Source organism: Vigna angularis, chromosome 5 (assembly GCF_016808095.1).
Source record: "Vigna angularis cultivar LongXiaoDou No.4 chromosome 5, ASM1680809v1, whole genome shotgun sequence".
Lineage (NCBI taxonomy): Eukaryota > Viridiplantae > Streptophyta > Magnoliopsida > Fabales > Fabaceae > Vigna > Vigna angularis.
Window position 1 is genome coordinate 32,128,224 of NC_068974.1, and position 15,197 is coordinate 32,143,420.

A 15,197-nucleotide genomic window follows, 5' to 3' on the forward strand; every position below is an offset into this window, starting at 1 on the left:
CACTGCCACCGCTTTCTCAGTTCCTTCATTCTTCTATCTTTCAAAAACCAGTTATAACTGAAACACCCTCTTTCTCTTTCTCTTTCTCTCTGCAATTGCTTCTCCTCACTCAACTGCACAAAATTTGGTTGCTGCAATGGCACGATTGAACCTGGACGGCAAATCGATCCCGATGATGTCAATATGCATGATTGGTGGCGGCGGCTTCATTGGATCGCACCTCTGCGAGAAGCTCGTGGCGGAAACCAATCACAAGGCCGTAGTGGTGGACGTCTCCTCGGAGAAAATCGACCACCTCCTCGACAGGTCCCTTCCCTGGGCGCACCGCATCGAGTTTCACCAACTCAACATCAAGAGCGATTCCCGACTCGAAACACTCATCAAATCTTCCGATCTCGTAAGTATTCTTCACTTTCCTTCCGTGCTTTTCTTCACATTTTGAATACTCTTATTCCGCTGGCTAAATGTTCTTATGGTTTGAAATGTGATAAAATTATTAGCCTGTTAAAAATATTACATATATAGCTAACATTTTAAATAATCTATCAATACGATAAGATATATGGTTGATTCTCAGGTATATATATTTCGAGAACTAGTTTTTAACTCCTGTTCCACAGATAGCCAAGTTCATCCAAAATGTTTAAAAAATGTTGTGTCGATGTAAATACATGTGTATCTCCAATTGTGAGCATGTTCGATTTTTGTAATATCAAGAAATGTAATGAAATTGTGTCTCAAAAGTGATTCCGGCTAAAGTTTAAAAACCGTCGCATGTAATATATCAAGGAAAATTAAAGTTTATTCATTGTAGTCACAGTTTTAATTTGTGGCACTGTTGTAAATAGTGGTCAATAATGAATAATAGGTGTAGTTGACTAAAGTATTGACTTTGGGACTATAATTGTTTATTGCGGTAGCAATTTCATCGCAATTCCTGAGTTTGTGGAAAATTAGGAACAAATGTGGTCAGTAAATTGTAATTGGGTCGTCCTCTTGAATTTTCCTTGAACATTTGTTCTTGAAACTTTAATCACTCATGTTGTTATGTCACAATTCTGTGTTATGAAAAGATGCGTGGATTGTCAATGCCATTTCAAATTACAAAAGAAGCTAATGTTGCAGCTGGAAATATGGTTACACTACGCTAATGATTGTAAAAATTTATGAACCAATGTGTACGTGTAGTTTCAATAGTTGTGGCACTGTGGTAGCAATTGACAGCTAACTAAAACCTGGTTGGATTGATGATTTGTCATTTTTATTTGAGATTGAGTTTTTGTTTGCTGTAGACGATCAATCTTGCTGCAATTTGCACGCCGGCTGATTACAACACACGCCCTTTGGAGACCATCTATAGCAACTTCGTTGATTCGATTCCGGTGGTGGGTTTAGAAGATCGGGTCTTTTCTTGAAACGGGATCTCTTCAAGTTTGTGTGCATATATGTATGTAATTGGGTTCATGTGATGCAGATTAAGTATTGCACTGAAAACAAGAAACGTTTGATCCATTTTTCTACGTGTGAGATTTACGGGAAGACTATAGGAAGCTTTCTCCCAGAGGAATTTCGAAAGGTATCTCCTTATGTTTGTGCACCTCGATAGAATGCAAATTCATACGCTTATTCTTTATATAAATGAATATCCACCTCGCTTCATAACAAGGTGTAAAATTAGGAGTTAGTTTTCAAAGTTAGTCCTTACGGTGTTTGTTTCATTTTTCATTTTCAGTTCATGTGATTTTGTTGATAATATACAAGCATTAAACTGTTTTTAAGAATTTATCAATAAAATTATGAGATTAATTGACTTATTTTCACAGTATCATCATTTTTAGAATTAAGATGAATTTGCATGATGCAGGACCCCAAATATTTCATTCTCAAGGAAGATGAGAGTCCTTGTATTTTTGGTCCAATCAGCAAGCAGAGATGGTCTTATGCCTGTGCAAAGCAAATGACAGACAGGCTAATATATGGTACACGATGACCTGGATTCGTCTTTAGTTGATGATAGTTATGATTAAATTTTCTTTCCCCTTAACTTACTCTCAGTACTAACCCATAGCCGAGTACGCGGAGAATGGCCTCGATTTCACCATTGTGAGACCTTATAACTGGATTGGCCCAAGAATGGATTTCATTCCTGGTGTTGATGGCCCAAGTGACGGTGTCCCACGAGTCTTAGCTTGCTTCAGTAATGTAAATCAGCTAGCCCGTTTTCTTATCTGCAAATGTCTCTATGAATCATGATCTTAATAAACTACTTTGTTTCATAATGCTTGTTGTTCCAGAGTCTCCTGCGTGGGGAGCCTCTTAAACTTGTTGACGGTGGGAAATCACAGAGAACCTTTCTCTACATTAAGGATGCAATCGATGCTGTTGCGTTAATGATTGTAAGTTCAGATAGTTCAAAATTGAACTTCCATCACCCATGTTGCTGTATGAGCTTGGACTAATGTACATGCCAACATGACACAGGACAACCCTGAGAGAGCAAATGGGTATATATTTAATGTGGGAAACCCAGACAATGAAGTATCTGTGAAGGAACTGGCTGCGCTTATGATAAAGGTAGCCCCAAAGCTTAAATTCTAACAGTTCTACCTTCTATACTCGGTCTGTAAATATACTCATTTTGTTTCAAATTAAGGCTTATGCAAAGGTGTCTGGTGCACCTGCTTCTAGTATGTCCACTGTAAACGTGAGTGCAGAAGATTTCTATGGGAAAGGCTATGATGACAGTGATAGGCGCATCCCTGACATGACATTTATCACCAGGCAGCTTGGTATTCAATCAATACTCTGTTAAGCCCTGTGTATTATTATTAAACAGAATCTGAACATTCATCTTAAAATGTATTCTTCTGGGTTTCAGCTTGGAAACCAAGGACACCTCTCGATGAACTGTTGGATGTTACCCTCCAATATCAACACCGGACATACTCTCGTGCCATCGAGAGAGAACTTTCAAAACCGTCAAATTGACTACAAGTTTTTTTGGAGATTCAGTTTACTTTTTATGTAAACACGCCACTGCTATGAGAGGCAGAAAAATGTACATGCTACACTAATTGTGAGGTATAAACCACAAATCAAGTGTATATCTATAGGATTTTCAATGACACTTCATTTTCACTCCCTATTCTTGGGCTGACACTTCAATTACTTCTTTTGTCCAAATTTTGTTATGCACACACCGATATAAAAGTTAGAGTTGAGACATTATTTCTAATCATTTCACACATTTACATTGAACTGCATACGACATCTCTCTTAACTGTTCTACCGCCAGCATACATGTATGCTAATATGGCAAGACGTAGAGTTAGTATAGTAAGTGTTCAGTGACACCCAGTCTTGATCAATGAATGTTCATGCATTGATTGAACCAATAAACTCATGGTCCCTTGATGAAATTTCATACCAAACATGACAGGAAAGCACCTTGAAATTTCTTTGTTAGGCTTCCTAACCTCAACCCAATTCTATTATTCTTTAAGATGAATAGAATTGTTACGCTTCATAAGGAAAGGAGTAAGCTTGTCTAGTTACGACAAAATTAGTCTAACAGAAAACTACCATTTCTAAGATGATATCATAAAACACCTACTATGTAAGCATTCCAAGAATCTTGTTGCTGAAAACTTGTTGCCTCTTCATATTTTACATTCTTTCCCGCACCAAATCCCTCTGTCCTCATAATTTCCGAGCTGTCTGGCATCTCTCGAACCCAAAAATGAACAGATCGAAATCCAGCCTCTTCCAGGCAATCCTTAATCTCAGGCAACGTCCACCTGTATAAAAATTACAAAGGATCAATCACACCTCTTATGATGTTGAAATGACCAGAAATAACAATCAGACCAGGAATAAACTTCAATAATGAGAAGTATTGAGCATAATTTTCACCTAAAAAACGGAAAATCATTTTTTTTCAAATTGAAGGTGGAAAAAAATAAGAATAGAACTTACAACCGCCAGCTGTATGAAAATGCATGACGAAGTTTTCTTTGTTCCTTCTTCAAATGGAAATGGAGGCTAATCCTTGTCTTCCGTTGAATGATATCAAATTCAGCTTGCTCCCATACATACTACAGATTTGATTACAAAGTCCATATTATACATAATAATATTTCAAGGAGAATATTCACAACTTCAACATTTGATGGTCAAAGAAATTCAGTAAGAATATACTTGTTTTCATGCACTATAATGACAGATTGTGGCAACATCATCATGTTAGTCTAATGAATTGTTACAAAATTAATGTCAATAATATTATACCGTAAAATTAGGAAATCTTCTTTGAAGCCTCAACTTGTGCTCTGAAGATGTACCCCCATATAAATCCATCACAAAAATTCCACCTTTAGTTGACAAGGCATCACGAGCATGCTTGAAATACAAAACCAGGTCTGCTCGTTTATGTAGACAACAGCAGCTGTAGTTAAAAGCACACACAATATCTCTTCCAGGTAATATTATGTTTCTCTTAGTAAACTTATAATCTTCAGCAAGAGAGCCTGTTGGATCATCAGATTCCAGCACACCAGCCTGCATATTTTCTTCATTCTGTGCCAATGAAATGTTGCTTACCAGCTTCTCAGGATCCTTGTTCACAAGCTCAGACTCAAGAGGCTGTAGGACATTCCCATGAAAGAGGGATATTCTTGAAAATCCATCAGCTCCAAGTGAAGGTACGTTGTTTTCCATGCACCAATTAAGTGCTTCATTATCCAAATCTAATCCTATTGCTGTTCTTCTTGAATCACTGCGGAGCCATTCTGTACTGATAAACATAAATCACAGCCAGGTAAGTAGGCTTGGTCTGACAAAAAATATAGTGAGACATCAAAAAGAGGAAAGGATTAACAGTGTTAGGAACTGCACTACAAAACCACATAAGCAATGATGCAGAAGCTACAATATGTAGCATAAATTGAACTTGTGTCTTTCCCTCACTAAACACAGTTCCAGACATGCACTAAATGAATTAAAGCACCAGTTTGAAATAGATTTTACTAATATGGCATTTAGAGTAATATATGAATCAGCTCTGACTGTAGGATACCACCATCCATGAAGCTACTCTTTAATGCCAAGTCTCCATGTCCAACACTGACAACTGTATGGTTTCAAGTGTTCTCTAAGATTCACTAGGGTGAAATCACCACATCAAAAATATTGTTCGTTTTAGAATTTAGAGTCTCTTTCGTGATTTTGTTCTTAAAAAGCATCTCAATGGGTTAAGGGAGGGAGACATATATTAACTACCATCAATATCAACTCTTAATAGACGTAAGATTTTTTGGGCGTATAGGAATAGAAACCAGATAAGAATTTTATTAGCACATAAATACCAAAAGAGCATAATTTACACAAACTCGTGGTAATATACGGCAAATGATCATTACCAATTGAGTTTGCCTGTAATATTAGTAATATGAACATTGTCTTTCTCCAAACATGTTAATATCGAATAGACAAATTCAAGTCTTAAACCTAGATCAAAACCCCATTGCAGTACTTAACATTGTGAATGTTGACCACTTTGGATCTGACTAACAAAATTCTTACTCTGGTTCTTGAATTTCGTAAAATGCCATTCCTTTTACTCTTATTTTTCAGTACAAAATGAAGTAGAAAAGAACACTGTACATTCCACTGTCATGGCACCCTAGTATGAATCCGTAACACAGTTCCAAGCACACTCACTAAAGATTAAATATTTGTAAAGTCAGATACCAAAGGGAGGAATTCGTAATGTGAGGGACCTGAAAATGTGATGGTAACAATCTCAAGAACTAACAAGAGTTTGCTCCTTCAATTCATCAAAAGAGATAACAATTTAGGATATCCATGAGAGTATCAATAACTTAAAAGAGGCATGAATAAGGGAGGATGTACCTAAGAAACGCAGTACCACAGAAATCTTCTTGAAGATGAAGGGCTACCCTTCCACCCACGTACATGAGAAAGAACTTTTGCATATAACTTATGTCTCCTTTAGGAGACTGTACAAACACAAAAAAACATGATTCGCCAAGTCACATTATTAACTTCTCAATCAACACAAAAAGTTACACAATAACCCATAAATTTGACTGCTAGTGAACTCACCCAGAAACACACAAAAACTAACAATTTTGAATCTTGCACATTTCATCATCCATCCCAACAACCAGCTAAACCAAGCATATGTCCATTGACAAAGATCCAATTTTTTTAAGATGGGAACACAAACCTGTACAGATTGTTGATAAAGGAAGAACTTTGAAGGCATATCGTGTGATTGGTTTTCGTGACTTATTGTTGCTTCGTCAGCATCATCTTCTTCTTCTTCCGCATTGCTGTCATCAACAGGTTCTTCACCGGAAGGTGAGAGTCTTGGAGTGTCATCAAAATCTTGGTCTTCTTGAAGATAGCTGAAGGAGTTTCTTCCACGGTTACGCCTCTCATGCTTCTGCTTCTGCTTTTCTCGTTTACCCATTTCGCCGCCGAAAAGTGAAACCCCAACTGTTTGTAACGTCATAATTTATATGGATGTAAACAGTAATAGTTTTATTTTCTTCAATTATTTTCTATTCCACTGGTTTAAATTTTCTTCTTCATCGTCATCACAAAAAGAAGAAAATCATAAAGTCTTCCTTTTCAAATATTGATTAATATAATTATTTATGTTTAGCATTTTAAATTACTTTTGTAAAGACTAAAAATGTTTCTATACGATTTTTTCTTATTTCTTTAATCAAAATCTTATTAAGAAGAGTGCTTAATCTTAAATAAATAAATAAAATGTAAGGTTCACCGCTATTTAATTAAGATATAAAAAAGTAAAATTTAAATTAAATGAAAATGTTTTTTTCAAACAATTTATTTTTTATTTAATTTAAAATTTATATTTCTATGAACCTAACTGTAAGAACTCTTAAATTCAATAGTGATCATCGGAGTTATTTCACAAATACTTGCCATGGTAAAGAAGAAGGGGGAACAAGCATACTTGGAGAGCGCAGTACAACGAATAGTTGTATGCTGCGTTGGGAAGGATGAATCGCTCCCGAAAAGGAATCTATTGATTCTCTCCCAATTGCTTGGATTGTAGGTGCGATGATTTACTTCACGGGCGAGGTCTCTGGTTCAAGTCCAAGATGGCCCAGCTGCGTCAAGGAAAAGAATAGAAAACTGACTTGACTCCTTCATGCATGCTTCACTCGGCTCGGGGGGATATAGCTCAGTTGGTAGAGCTCCGCTCTTGCAGTTGGGTCGTTGCGATTACGAGTTGGATGTCTAATTGTCCAGGCGGTAATGATAGCAAGGTGTTGGTGCAGTGTTAGAATCCTTAAATACAGTAGTGATAGTGGAAGCCAGGGGTTGGGCAGGGAATTTGAAATTTCAGAAAGTGAAAAACAGGTGTGAGCAACAGAGTGGATCGTTCGGTTTTGACAGTTGTATTTAAAGAAAAATTTCAAATCACGCTCCACTTTCTGCATGCACCATCTCTTCTCCAATTTTATGAAAATCTCATTTTCTCCTCCTTCTCTCTAGCTTCTCTCTAAATTTCTTCTTCTTTTCTCTACAAACTCTTATATTTTCTTCTTCCAATCATCAATCAGGCAACACCTGAGTACTCTTGGTGTCAAGGACTTCACTTTGCACCGATCAATTTGTGATTATGAGCTGGTAAGTTCCTTCTCTTTTTAAGAAAAACTGGTTTCGGGCACATGCAAGCCAAAGTTATGGTTGCATGTGTTCATCAGCTTCATTCTCACCAAATCCTAATCATATTATGGTCTTTTTATTGATCTTTCCTTATTATTCAGTGGGTTATAGGCATTATAGAAAGGTCGGTGTTTGGTGGACATATTCTGCTGTTGATTAAGTAGCTTTGTTGTTAAAAAGGTAAGGGAAGCTTGAAATTTAATTGTGATTCTCGTTTTATGATTTTTACTTGTTGAGATGATGTTATGTTTGATGATTTGGTTTATGTTGAAATATTGCATGGTTGTTTGGATGTATTGATGCTTGATAAAAAGATATGAACTGGGTAGAAATAGGGTTTGATCTTAAGTCTGCAATAATCTGCAGAATTCTGTAAATTGTAACCGAGAGTCATTCGTGACCGTTCGGTTTTCCTTTGGTGTGTTCAGTCTTAACTGTGTTCTCCTTCTGAATAGAATTCAGTTAATGACCGTTCGGTCTTCTATTGGTAGGTTTGAACACTAATACTTAGTTTAAGTTTAGCCTTCTATTTCTACTTAGTCATCAGCCTATTCAGGGTATTCAAATAAGTGAAGTAATCAATATTATAATTGTTTTCAGTATGTGAATAGATGTTAGATTGTTTTTCGTGGTCGGCTTTATATATATATATATATATATATATATTAGCTAGAGTGTTCGGTCTCTTCAATGCTAGGTATCATACTAGTTCTCGATTTCTTCATAGTATTCAGTCTGCTACTGGTATTCGGCGTCAAACAGTATTTTGCCTAAATAAATGGTGTTCGGTCTAGAATATTAGTATTCGGCCTAGGTTTCGTAGTGTTCGGTTTAAACTATTAGGAGTCGGGTCAATGAAGTGGTTAACTTGGTAAATAGCGTTTGGTCATGTTAGTCGATAAGGAGTGTTATTCCATTCGGCCTTGTTCATGATTAGCATTTTATTTTATCATTCTGTTTGATTGAATTGAGAGTTAAGTATGAGGATATTGAAGAGTGATATGAATTAAGTAATATGGATGTAAAAGAGAATTCCAAGGACGAATATCTCATGAATGGTATTGGAATGGTAAAGTATGAATGTGGACAAAGCTTAGCTAGCGTTTATTCTGATATTCCGTGATTGTTCATTCTCACGTGGAGAAGAGTAACTCATGTGTGGGAATGGCAGGAGGTCCTAGACCATAAGGTGAACTTGGACAGAACGGACTAACCTTGGGTGGCAGCTGTTGAGGGTATCCCACCTATTACATCACACGGGTGCAAAAACGTCGTAGCTACACAAAATTCATACAGTCCAAACAGTTAGAGTAAAGTGGTCGATCATTGCATGTATTGACGTATAATTATAGTTGAAAATGTATGATTGGATGACTGCATGATTGAATTAGTGATGTATATTAGATTTATGTGAAATATATGTTTTACTGAATTAATTAAATTACATGAGCTTACTCTATTTCCTGTCATGTCGATTTTGTCCATTCAGCCGTCATTTCCTGTTGCAATGATCATCTTGTAGATGTGAGCAGAAGGAGAAGAGTGTCTACTGGAAGAGGCTCTGCAAGATGTGGAAGTGAAAGTCGAACCATAGTACCGTTCAGTCATTAGAATTGATTCTATTTTGTATAACTGATCGGTGTAAGCTTAGTATTTGAAACCGTTCGATCTAGACCATCGTTTTGTAAGGTTTAAATTCTGAAGTATTGTTGTAAGGCCGTTCGGCCTTAAACGTACTTATTCTTTTCCAGAACTGAACTGTAATATTGTTAACTGTGAATATTCTATGGTATGGTTTTATACTGTATTTTTGGGATGTTACACTAATCTGTAAATTTTTTTATCTTTTTCTCATTTTCTTAATTTTGGAGGAAGTTTTATTTTTCATTCATCTATATCAATTAAGAAATAAAAATATTTTGGTTACATGAATAATTAAGGGTGTTGATTGATCTAGGATGAAGCTTTAGAAAGCTAGACTTTAATTTGGAACTTGTAGGATGTAGAACTTTAATAGAATAGAGGGAAATGTGGGAACATAGTGTTCATAGGAGAGAGAATGTATCATTTTCAGATGAGAGAGAAAAGAAAGTTAGAAAATTGGAAAAAGTTATAACTAAATATTCAACTAACAATAAATTTAATTAAATTTGTTTTAAAAATACATAAATTACATAACGAAACCAAAAGATTATCAATGTATAATAAACCAGTTCCCTTAAAAAAAAATACAAAATGAAACGCAATGCAGCGAGAGCGGGTTCCCTGAACTCTCCCTACTCACGCAATCACACACAGAGACAATAAGAGCCGTTGAATAAGGATCGTACAGTTCTTGTTTCGTGCCAATGAATCCAACCCAAAATACGCATCCGAAACAGACACCGTTCGATCTTCATCGTAGGATTCCAATTCACGAATATATATAAACCCGGGAATTCACGAAATTCGATTCCCTGAGAAGGAAGGTTCCACGGAAGAACCTTCTCTGACTCGCCCAACCAACCCAAAGGCTTTCCACGCGCATCCTTTTCTTCATCATCGTCTTCGTTCTTCTTCTTCATCAGATCCTTGACGAATCCCCAAAAGGAAAGAAAATCACAGAACAAGAAGAAAAATAAGATGTATAGCAATTTCAAAGAGCAAGCAATAGAGTACGTGAAGCAAGCGGTGGAGGAAGACAACAAAGGTAATTACGCGAGAGCGTTCCAACTTTACATGAACGCGTTGGAGTACTTCAAAACGCACCTCAAGTATGAGAAGAACCCTAAGATCAAGGAGGCCATCACGCAGAAATTCACGGAGTACCTGCGTCGGGCCGAGGAGATCCGGGCCGTCCTCGACGATGGGCCCAGCGGCCCACCTTCCTCCGGGGATGCTGCCGTCGCTACCAGGCCCAAGACCAAGCCCAAGGACGGCGCGGGCGGCGACGGGGAGGATCCTGAACAGACCAAGCTCCGGGCTGGGCTCAACTCTGCCATCGTTAGAGAAAAGCCCGACGTGAAGTGGAACGACGTGGCGGGGCTGGAGAGCGCCAAACAGGCTCTGCAGGAAGCGGTTATCTTGCCCGTGAAGTTTCCTCAGTTTTTCACCGGTGAGGTTTTGACTTTTTTGTTTTTGATTGTGCGATTGAAGGAAGGATGACGTTGTAACCTGAAACCTGAAGTTTTAATTTTCTGCTGTTTGGTGGATGGTTTGGTTGGTTCAGGTAAACGACGACCTTGGAGAGCGTTTTTGTTGTACGGACCACCGGGGACGGGTAAATCGTATTTGGCCAAGGCTGTTGCAACAGAAGCTGATTCTACGTTCTTCAGGTGGAGTTTTTAATTTTCTGTTGTTTAAACTTGATTAAATATGTGTCTGGGTGAGGTTTTGCAAAATTGATTTTGGAGTGATGCGATTTAGATGTTTTTGTGTTAAAAGCAAGTTACGGACTGAACTTTGTGTTTGTTCGGTTTCATCTTGGTTTTAGATGCGTTTTCCACATTCATGTTGAGATACCACCAGTTGATGTGATTTTAGATTAATTTTGTGGGTTTAGTTTCACGTTGAGGAATATAGAGTTGGTCATGAGTTGAAACAAATTTTGATAGTTTTCGCATTTGGTTAAAAAAATTATACTAAGTTTTGATAATACTAACCTGCTTTTATAATGAAAATCTCCACTTCACAATCAATTTTAACCACAATCAATTCATTAAACTATCAAGTTTGTCATCGTAAATCCAAACACACTTGGTAATTCAATGCATTTAGCTGAAGCCACTTAAACTCAAGCAATTCTAGATTCAAAATACCAACATTAATGTTAAATTTTTAATTAGTTAAAATTTCAACATGATTTTGTGAGAAGAGAAGTCCAACATTGAAGAAAATTTACTTTGGTTCTCACTTTCCTTGTAACAAATGGAACATCGTGTTGTCATAGTAAGACATCAAAATCACTCCCTTTTCTTTTTTATTGTCTCAATGCTTGGGAAAAAAATTAAGAGAGGAAAAAAACAATTTCTGCTTTTAAGGTTCTCCTACTAGTTGTTTTCTCCATTTCCAAGTGTTATTGTTCTCTCGGAATTAGAGAGTGGGTATTGCAATTTTTCTTTCCTTTAGTGAAGTTACATTATTGTTTATTTGTCTGTTTTGTTCCTCTTTTCAACTTTTATTTTCGTAGATTCCTTATGCTATTACTCTACCTTTTAACAAATTCTGGATTATCCAATGTGAATTGAAACATTCTAAGTTTGGTAGATGAATGTGTGTTCTAATGGATGATTTCACATCATCATCAACATTGTTATTGTTAAAATTTTCAATCTGAGTGACGTTTCTTTCCACATATTCATGATTATGATTGATTTAATTCCTTGTGCTTGTGCATGCAAATCAAACGCTTCTGTCTTCAAAGTGATTTTGTATGGAAAAATAAGGTTGTAAACGTGAGTGCTTAGGTGGGCCTTTTTTTTGCAGCATTTTTTAACTTTTAAGTTCTTCTCCAGTGTTTCTTCATCAGACCTGGTTTCAAAGTGGATGGGTGAAAGTGAAAAGTTGGTTTCAAATCTTTTTGAAATGGCTCGTGAAAGTGCACCTTCTATCATATTCATTGATGAAATAGATTCTCTGTGTGGTCAGCGTGGCGAGGGTAATGAGAGTGAGGCTTCAAGACGAATTAAAACTGAAGTTCTGGTGCAGATGCAGGTAATAAATTTATGGTGCCAAGTTTGTATGGGATATCTTGATTAGATCAATATTTTTTAGTTTACATCTGAATTGCAGTATGCGGAACTTGTATACTGGTTTAGGATGTTGATGAATTATCCTTACTTTATTTGAAGAACAGGGTTGGATTAATTAAGTTTCATCTCCTTGTCAATAGTTTGGGTCTTTATTGTTTCCTATAATAAACCATCTAGAGCTATCTGGCACCTTACCTTTTGTTGTTGGGATGTCTGTAAAATATCTCATTTGTGTCTTATAGAATATTTGGGAAAATCTTAGAATCTTAATTTGTCACTTCTTTTGGTTAGTAGCCTTTTCATATTAGCTGGAGTAATACTAACTATACTAGTCCTATTTCTTTTAATAATTATTCTTTTATAATAGCTAGGACTAGTGCAGAGAGTAAATTACATGGTTCTTAATCCAGTGAAAAGGGAGAAAGAGTAACCAAGAAGAAGAGAAGAGGAAGTTTTTAAGAAGAATCATATCACGGATAATATTTTGGTCTTCAATTGAGTTGAATGAAATTGTGTGATTCATGTTTTATCATAGAAAGGTCTGTTATATTAGATTTTCTACCGTATCAATTTAAGAATATCATTGTCTTTATTCTCTTTCTCCGTTTCCTTGCCACTTGAACTCATAAATTATAATACAAACAATTGTTATACTTGATATATTCTACAAATTTCTTATAGTATTCCATCATTGTGCAAATTGCCTTATATCTACATCTATTATATTCTTTTTTTTTTGTATTTCCTTGTTTCCAGAAATTGTGACTCTTGACATAAATTATTCAATATTTTAATTGTTTGAACATTTGCAGTTTTTTTTTTGGCATCCCATGATCACTTGACTGGCCAAGCCTAGATTTGGTTATAGTATTATTCCTTTTTTTTAACTATAAAAGAATCTTTAAAGTGACATATTGGATGATTTTTAGACATATGAAAGTTGCGTGCACTTTTTGATTAATGACTCAAGTCTCGTCGTATTTAGGATTTTATTTATTAGGCTGAACACACTAGCTAGTAACGTTGTTTTTTGTTTTCAAAAAAAAGGTGTTCGAACTATCCTCTCCCCCTGTAATTAATGTTATTATGCATCCTTAATTGTTCTAATTCAGAAGATTCAAGGTTTCCATCATAATGTAGGTTTTCCATTTTACGATGTAGGGTGTAGGACACAATGATCAGAAAGTTCTGGTTCTAGCGGCTACAAATACACCTTATGCTCTAGACCAGGTAAAAAAAGAGTTCTGGTTACTAGTTCTTATTGAGTCAACGGGATGATACTATTTATATTAATCAAGTTGTTATTGTAGGCAATAAGGCGACGTTTTGATAAGCGAATATACATACCCCTACCAGATTTGAAGGCTCGCCAGCACATGTTCAAGGTGTGGGCAATATACACCATGATATTCATTGAAGGATTGGTCTTATTATGTATTGTGAACCTAGCAAACGGTCTTACTATGTCTTTTTCTTGGTTGATAAATTGAACAGGTGCACCTTGGAGATACTCCCCATAGTTTGACAGAAAGTGATTTTGAACATTTGGCCCGCAGGACAGAGGGGTTTTCAGGTTCAGATATAGCTGTCTGTGTAAGTTGAACTTCTATGAAAAATACTTGTGAAATACCTGGTTACGATGATAATTTTTATAATTATATGAATTTTAAGGCAGATGTGATTTTGCCTGTTCTACAGGTCAAAGATGTTTTATTTGAACCTGTTCGCAAAACCCAAGATGCCATGTTTTTCTTTAAGAATCCTGAGGGCATGTGGATTCCATGTGGACCAAAGCAACAGAGTGCAATACAAATTACAATGCAGGAGCTTGCTGCGAAAGGACTTGCTTCACAGGTATTCAAGCTGATGCAGATTTTGATGACAGTAGGACTCCAGAATTTCATTTTCTTACTCATTATTGAAGAGTAATAATTTCTATGTTCCTGTCTGTTCCACAGATCCTGCCACCACCTATATCGAGGACAGATTTTGACAAAGTACTTGCTAGACAAAGACCCACTGTAAGCAAGGCCGACCTCAATGTTCATGAGAGATTCACAAAGGAGTTCGGAGAGGAAGGATAATTCTGACGGAATTCTCCTTCGACTATCTGCACTAGTTTAAACGTGTTATTATTTGTAATTTACAGAACTATTGGATCAAGTGAAGTGCATAATTCTACTTCTCATAAATTGTGTATAAAAACGGTCTGAAATTCTCAGAAAAATAAATTTCATGTGAATATGTGGTACCGGTTACTCATGTTTGTCTGCATTTCAATGGAGGATTAACAAATTTTAGGGTTTCTCAGGTTTGAGTGTTTTTTCTCAAATTCTAAGGGGGTTGAGAATTTTGGCTGTTGTGCTTCACCAAGCTGTAACAGACATAGTTTCGATACTTTCTAAGAAACTGTCATTAACCATAAAATATAGTTTTCAATCAGTTGTGAGATTAGTTTACACTTCAAATTACCTAAAAGAGCATGTAAATTGTATAAGATGTGATTCATCGATATGAAAATATTCCTGGTAAGGTCATTTATGGACTTGTAAGGCATCGGTTTCCTGATATAGTTCGAAGTCATCAACAGAAACAGATAGCTTTTAATTAACCTGTTTATTTGAATCTTCGGGACGGCCAATTGATGATTTGAAGTAACATGTAAGCTGTCTGGTTACTGTCAGTTCTTAGTGTGAGGGAGGTGATCTGCCAAATGGACATATAAAATCAAAATGGTTTGTC

At 36.3% G+C, this 15,197-nt stretch overlaps 3 protein-coding genes across 4 annotated transcripts; 2 read left to right on the forward strand and 1 right to left on the reverse strand.

Annotated features, from left to right (window-relative positions):
* LOC108340367 (UDP-D-apiose/UDP-D-xylose synthase 2) lies at positions 1-3,159 on the forward strand. Its single transcript, XM_017577702.2, has 9 exons — positions 1-397; positions 1,293-1,385; positions 1,475-1,576; positions 1,865-1,979; positions 2,069-2,202; positions 2,295-2,396; positions 2,482-2,574; positions 2,654-2,789; positions 2,879-3,159. The coding sequence occupies exons 1-9, from the start codon at positions 137-139 to the stop codon at positions 2,986-2,988; spliced, it is 1,146 nt and encodes a 381-aa protein (XP_017433191.2). The 5' UTR covers positions 1-136; the 3' UTR covers positions 2,989-3,159.
* A 201-nt stretch (positions 3,160-3,360) lies between these two features.
* LOC108340365 (uncharacterized) lies at positions 3,361-6,553 on the reverse strand. The gene is made up of 5 exons (XM_017577701.2): positions 6,248-6,553; positions 5,911-6,017; positions 4,288-4,792; positions 3,976-4,094; positions 3,361-3,797 (listed from the first exon to the last, which is right to left on the reverse strand). The coding sequence occupies exons 1-5, from the start codon at positions 6,533-6,535 to the stop codon at positions 3,599-3,601; spliced, it is 1,218 nt and encodes a 405-aa protein (XP_017433190.1). The 5' UTR covers positions 6,536-6,553; the 3' UTR covers positions 3,361-3,598.
* Positions 6,554-10,022: 3,469 nt separating this feature from the next.
* Positions 10,023-14,713, forward strand: LOC108340364 (protein SUPPRESSOR OF K(+) TRANSPORT GROWTH DEFECT 1). 2 transcript variants are annotated; one of them, XM_017577700.2, is made up of 8 exons: positions 10,053-10,819; positions 10,934-11,039; positions 12,219-12,417; positions 13,617-13,685; positions 13,766-13,840; positions 13,950-14,048; positions 14,154-14,309; positions 14,414-14,713. In XM_017577700.2, the coding sequence occupies exons 1-8, from the start codon at positions 10,348-10,350 to the stop codon at positions 14,537-14,539; spliced, it is 1,302 nt and encodes a 433-aa protein (XP_017433189.1). In that variant the 5' UTR covers positions 10,053-10,347; the 3' UTR covers positions 14,540-14,713. The 2 variants fall into 2 exon arrangements, with proteins under 2 accessions (XP_052733392.1, XP_017433189.1); XM_052877432.1 differs by lacking the exons at positions 13,617-13,685; positions 13,766-13,840; positions 13,950-14,048; positions 14,154-14,309; positions 14,414-14,713 and having other exon boundaries at positions 10,023-10,819; positions 12,190-12,325.
* Positions 14,714-15,197: the final 484 nt, after the last annotated feature.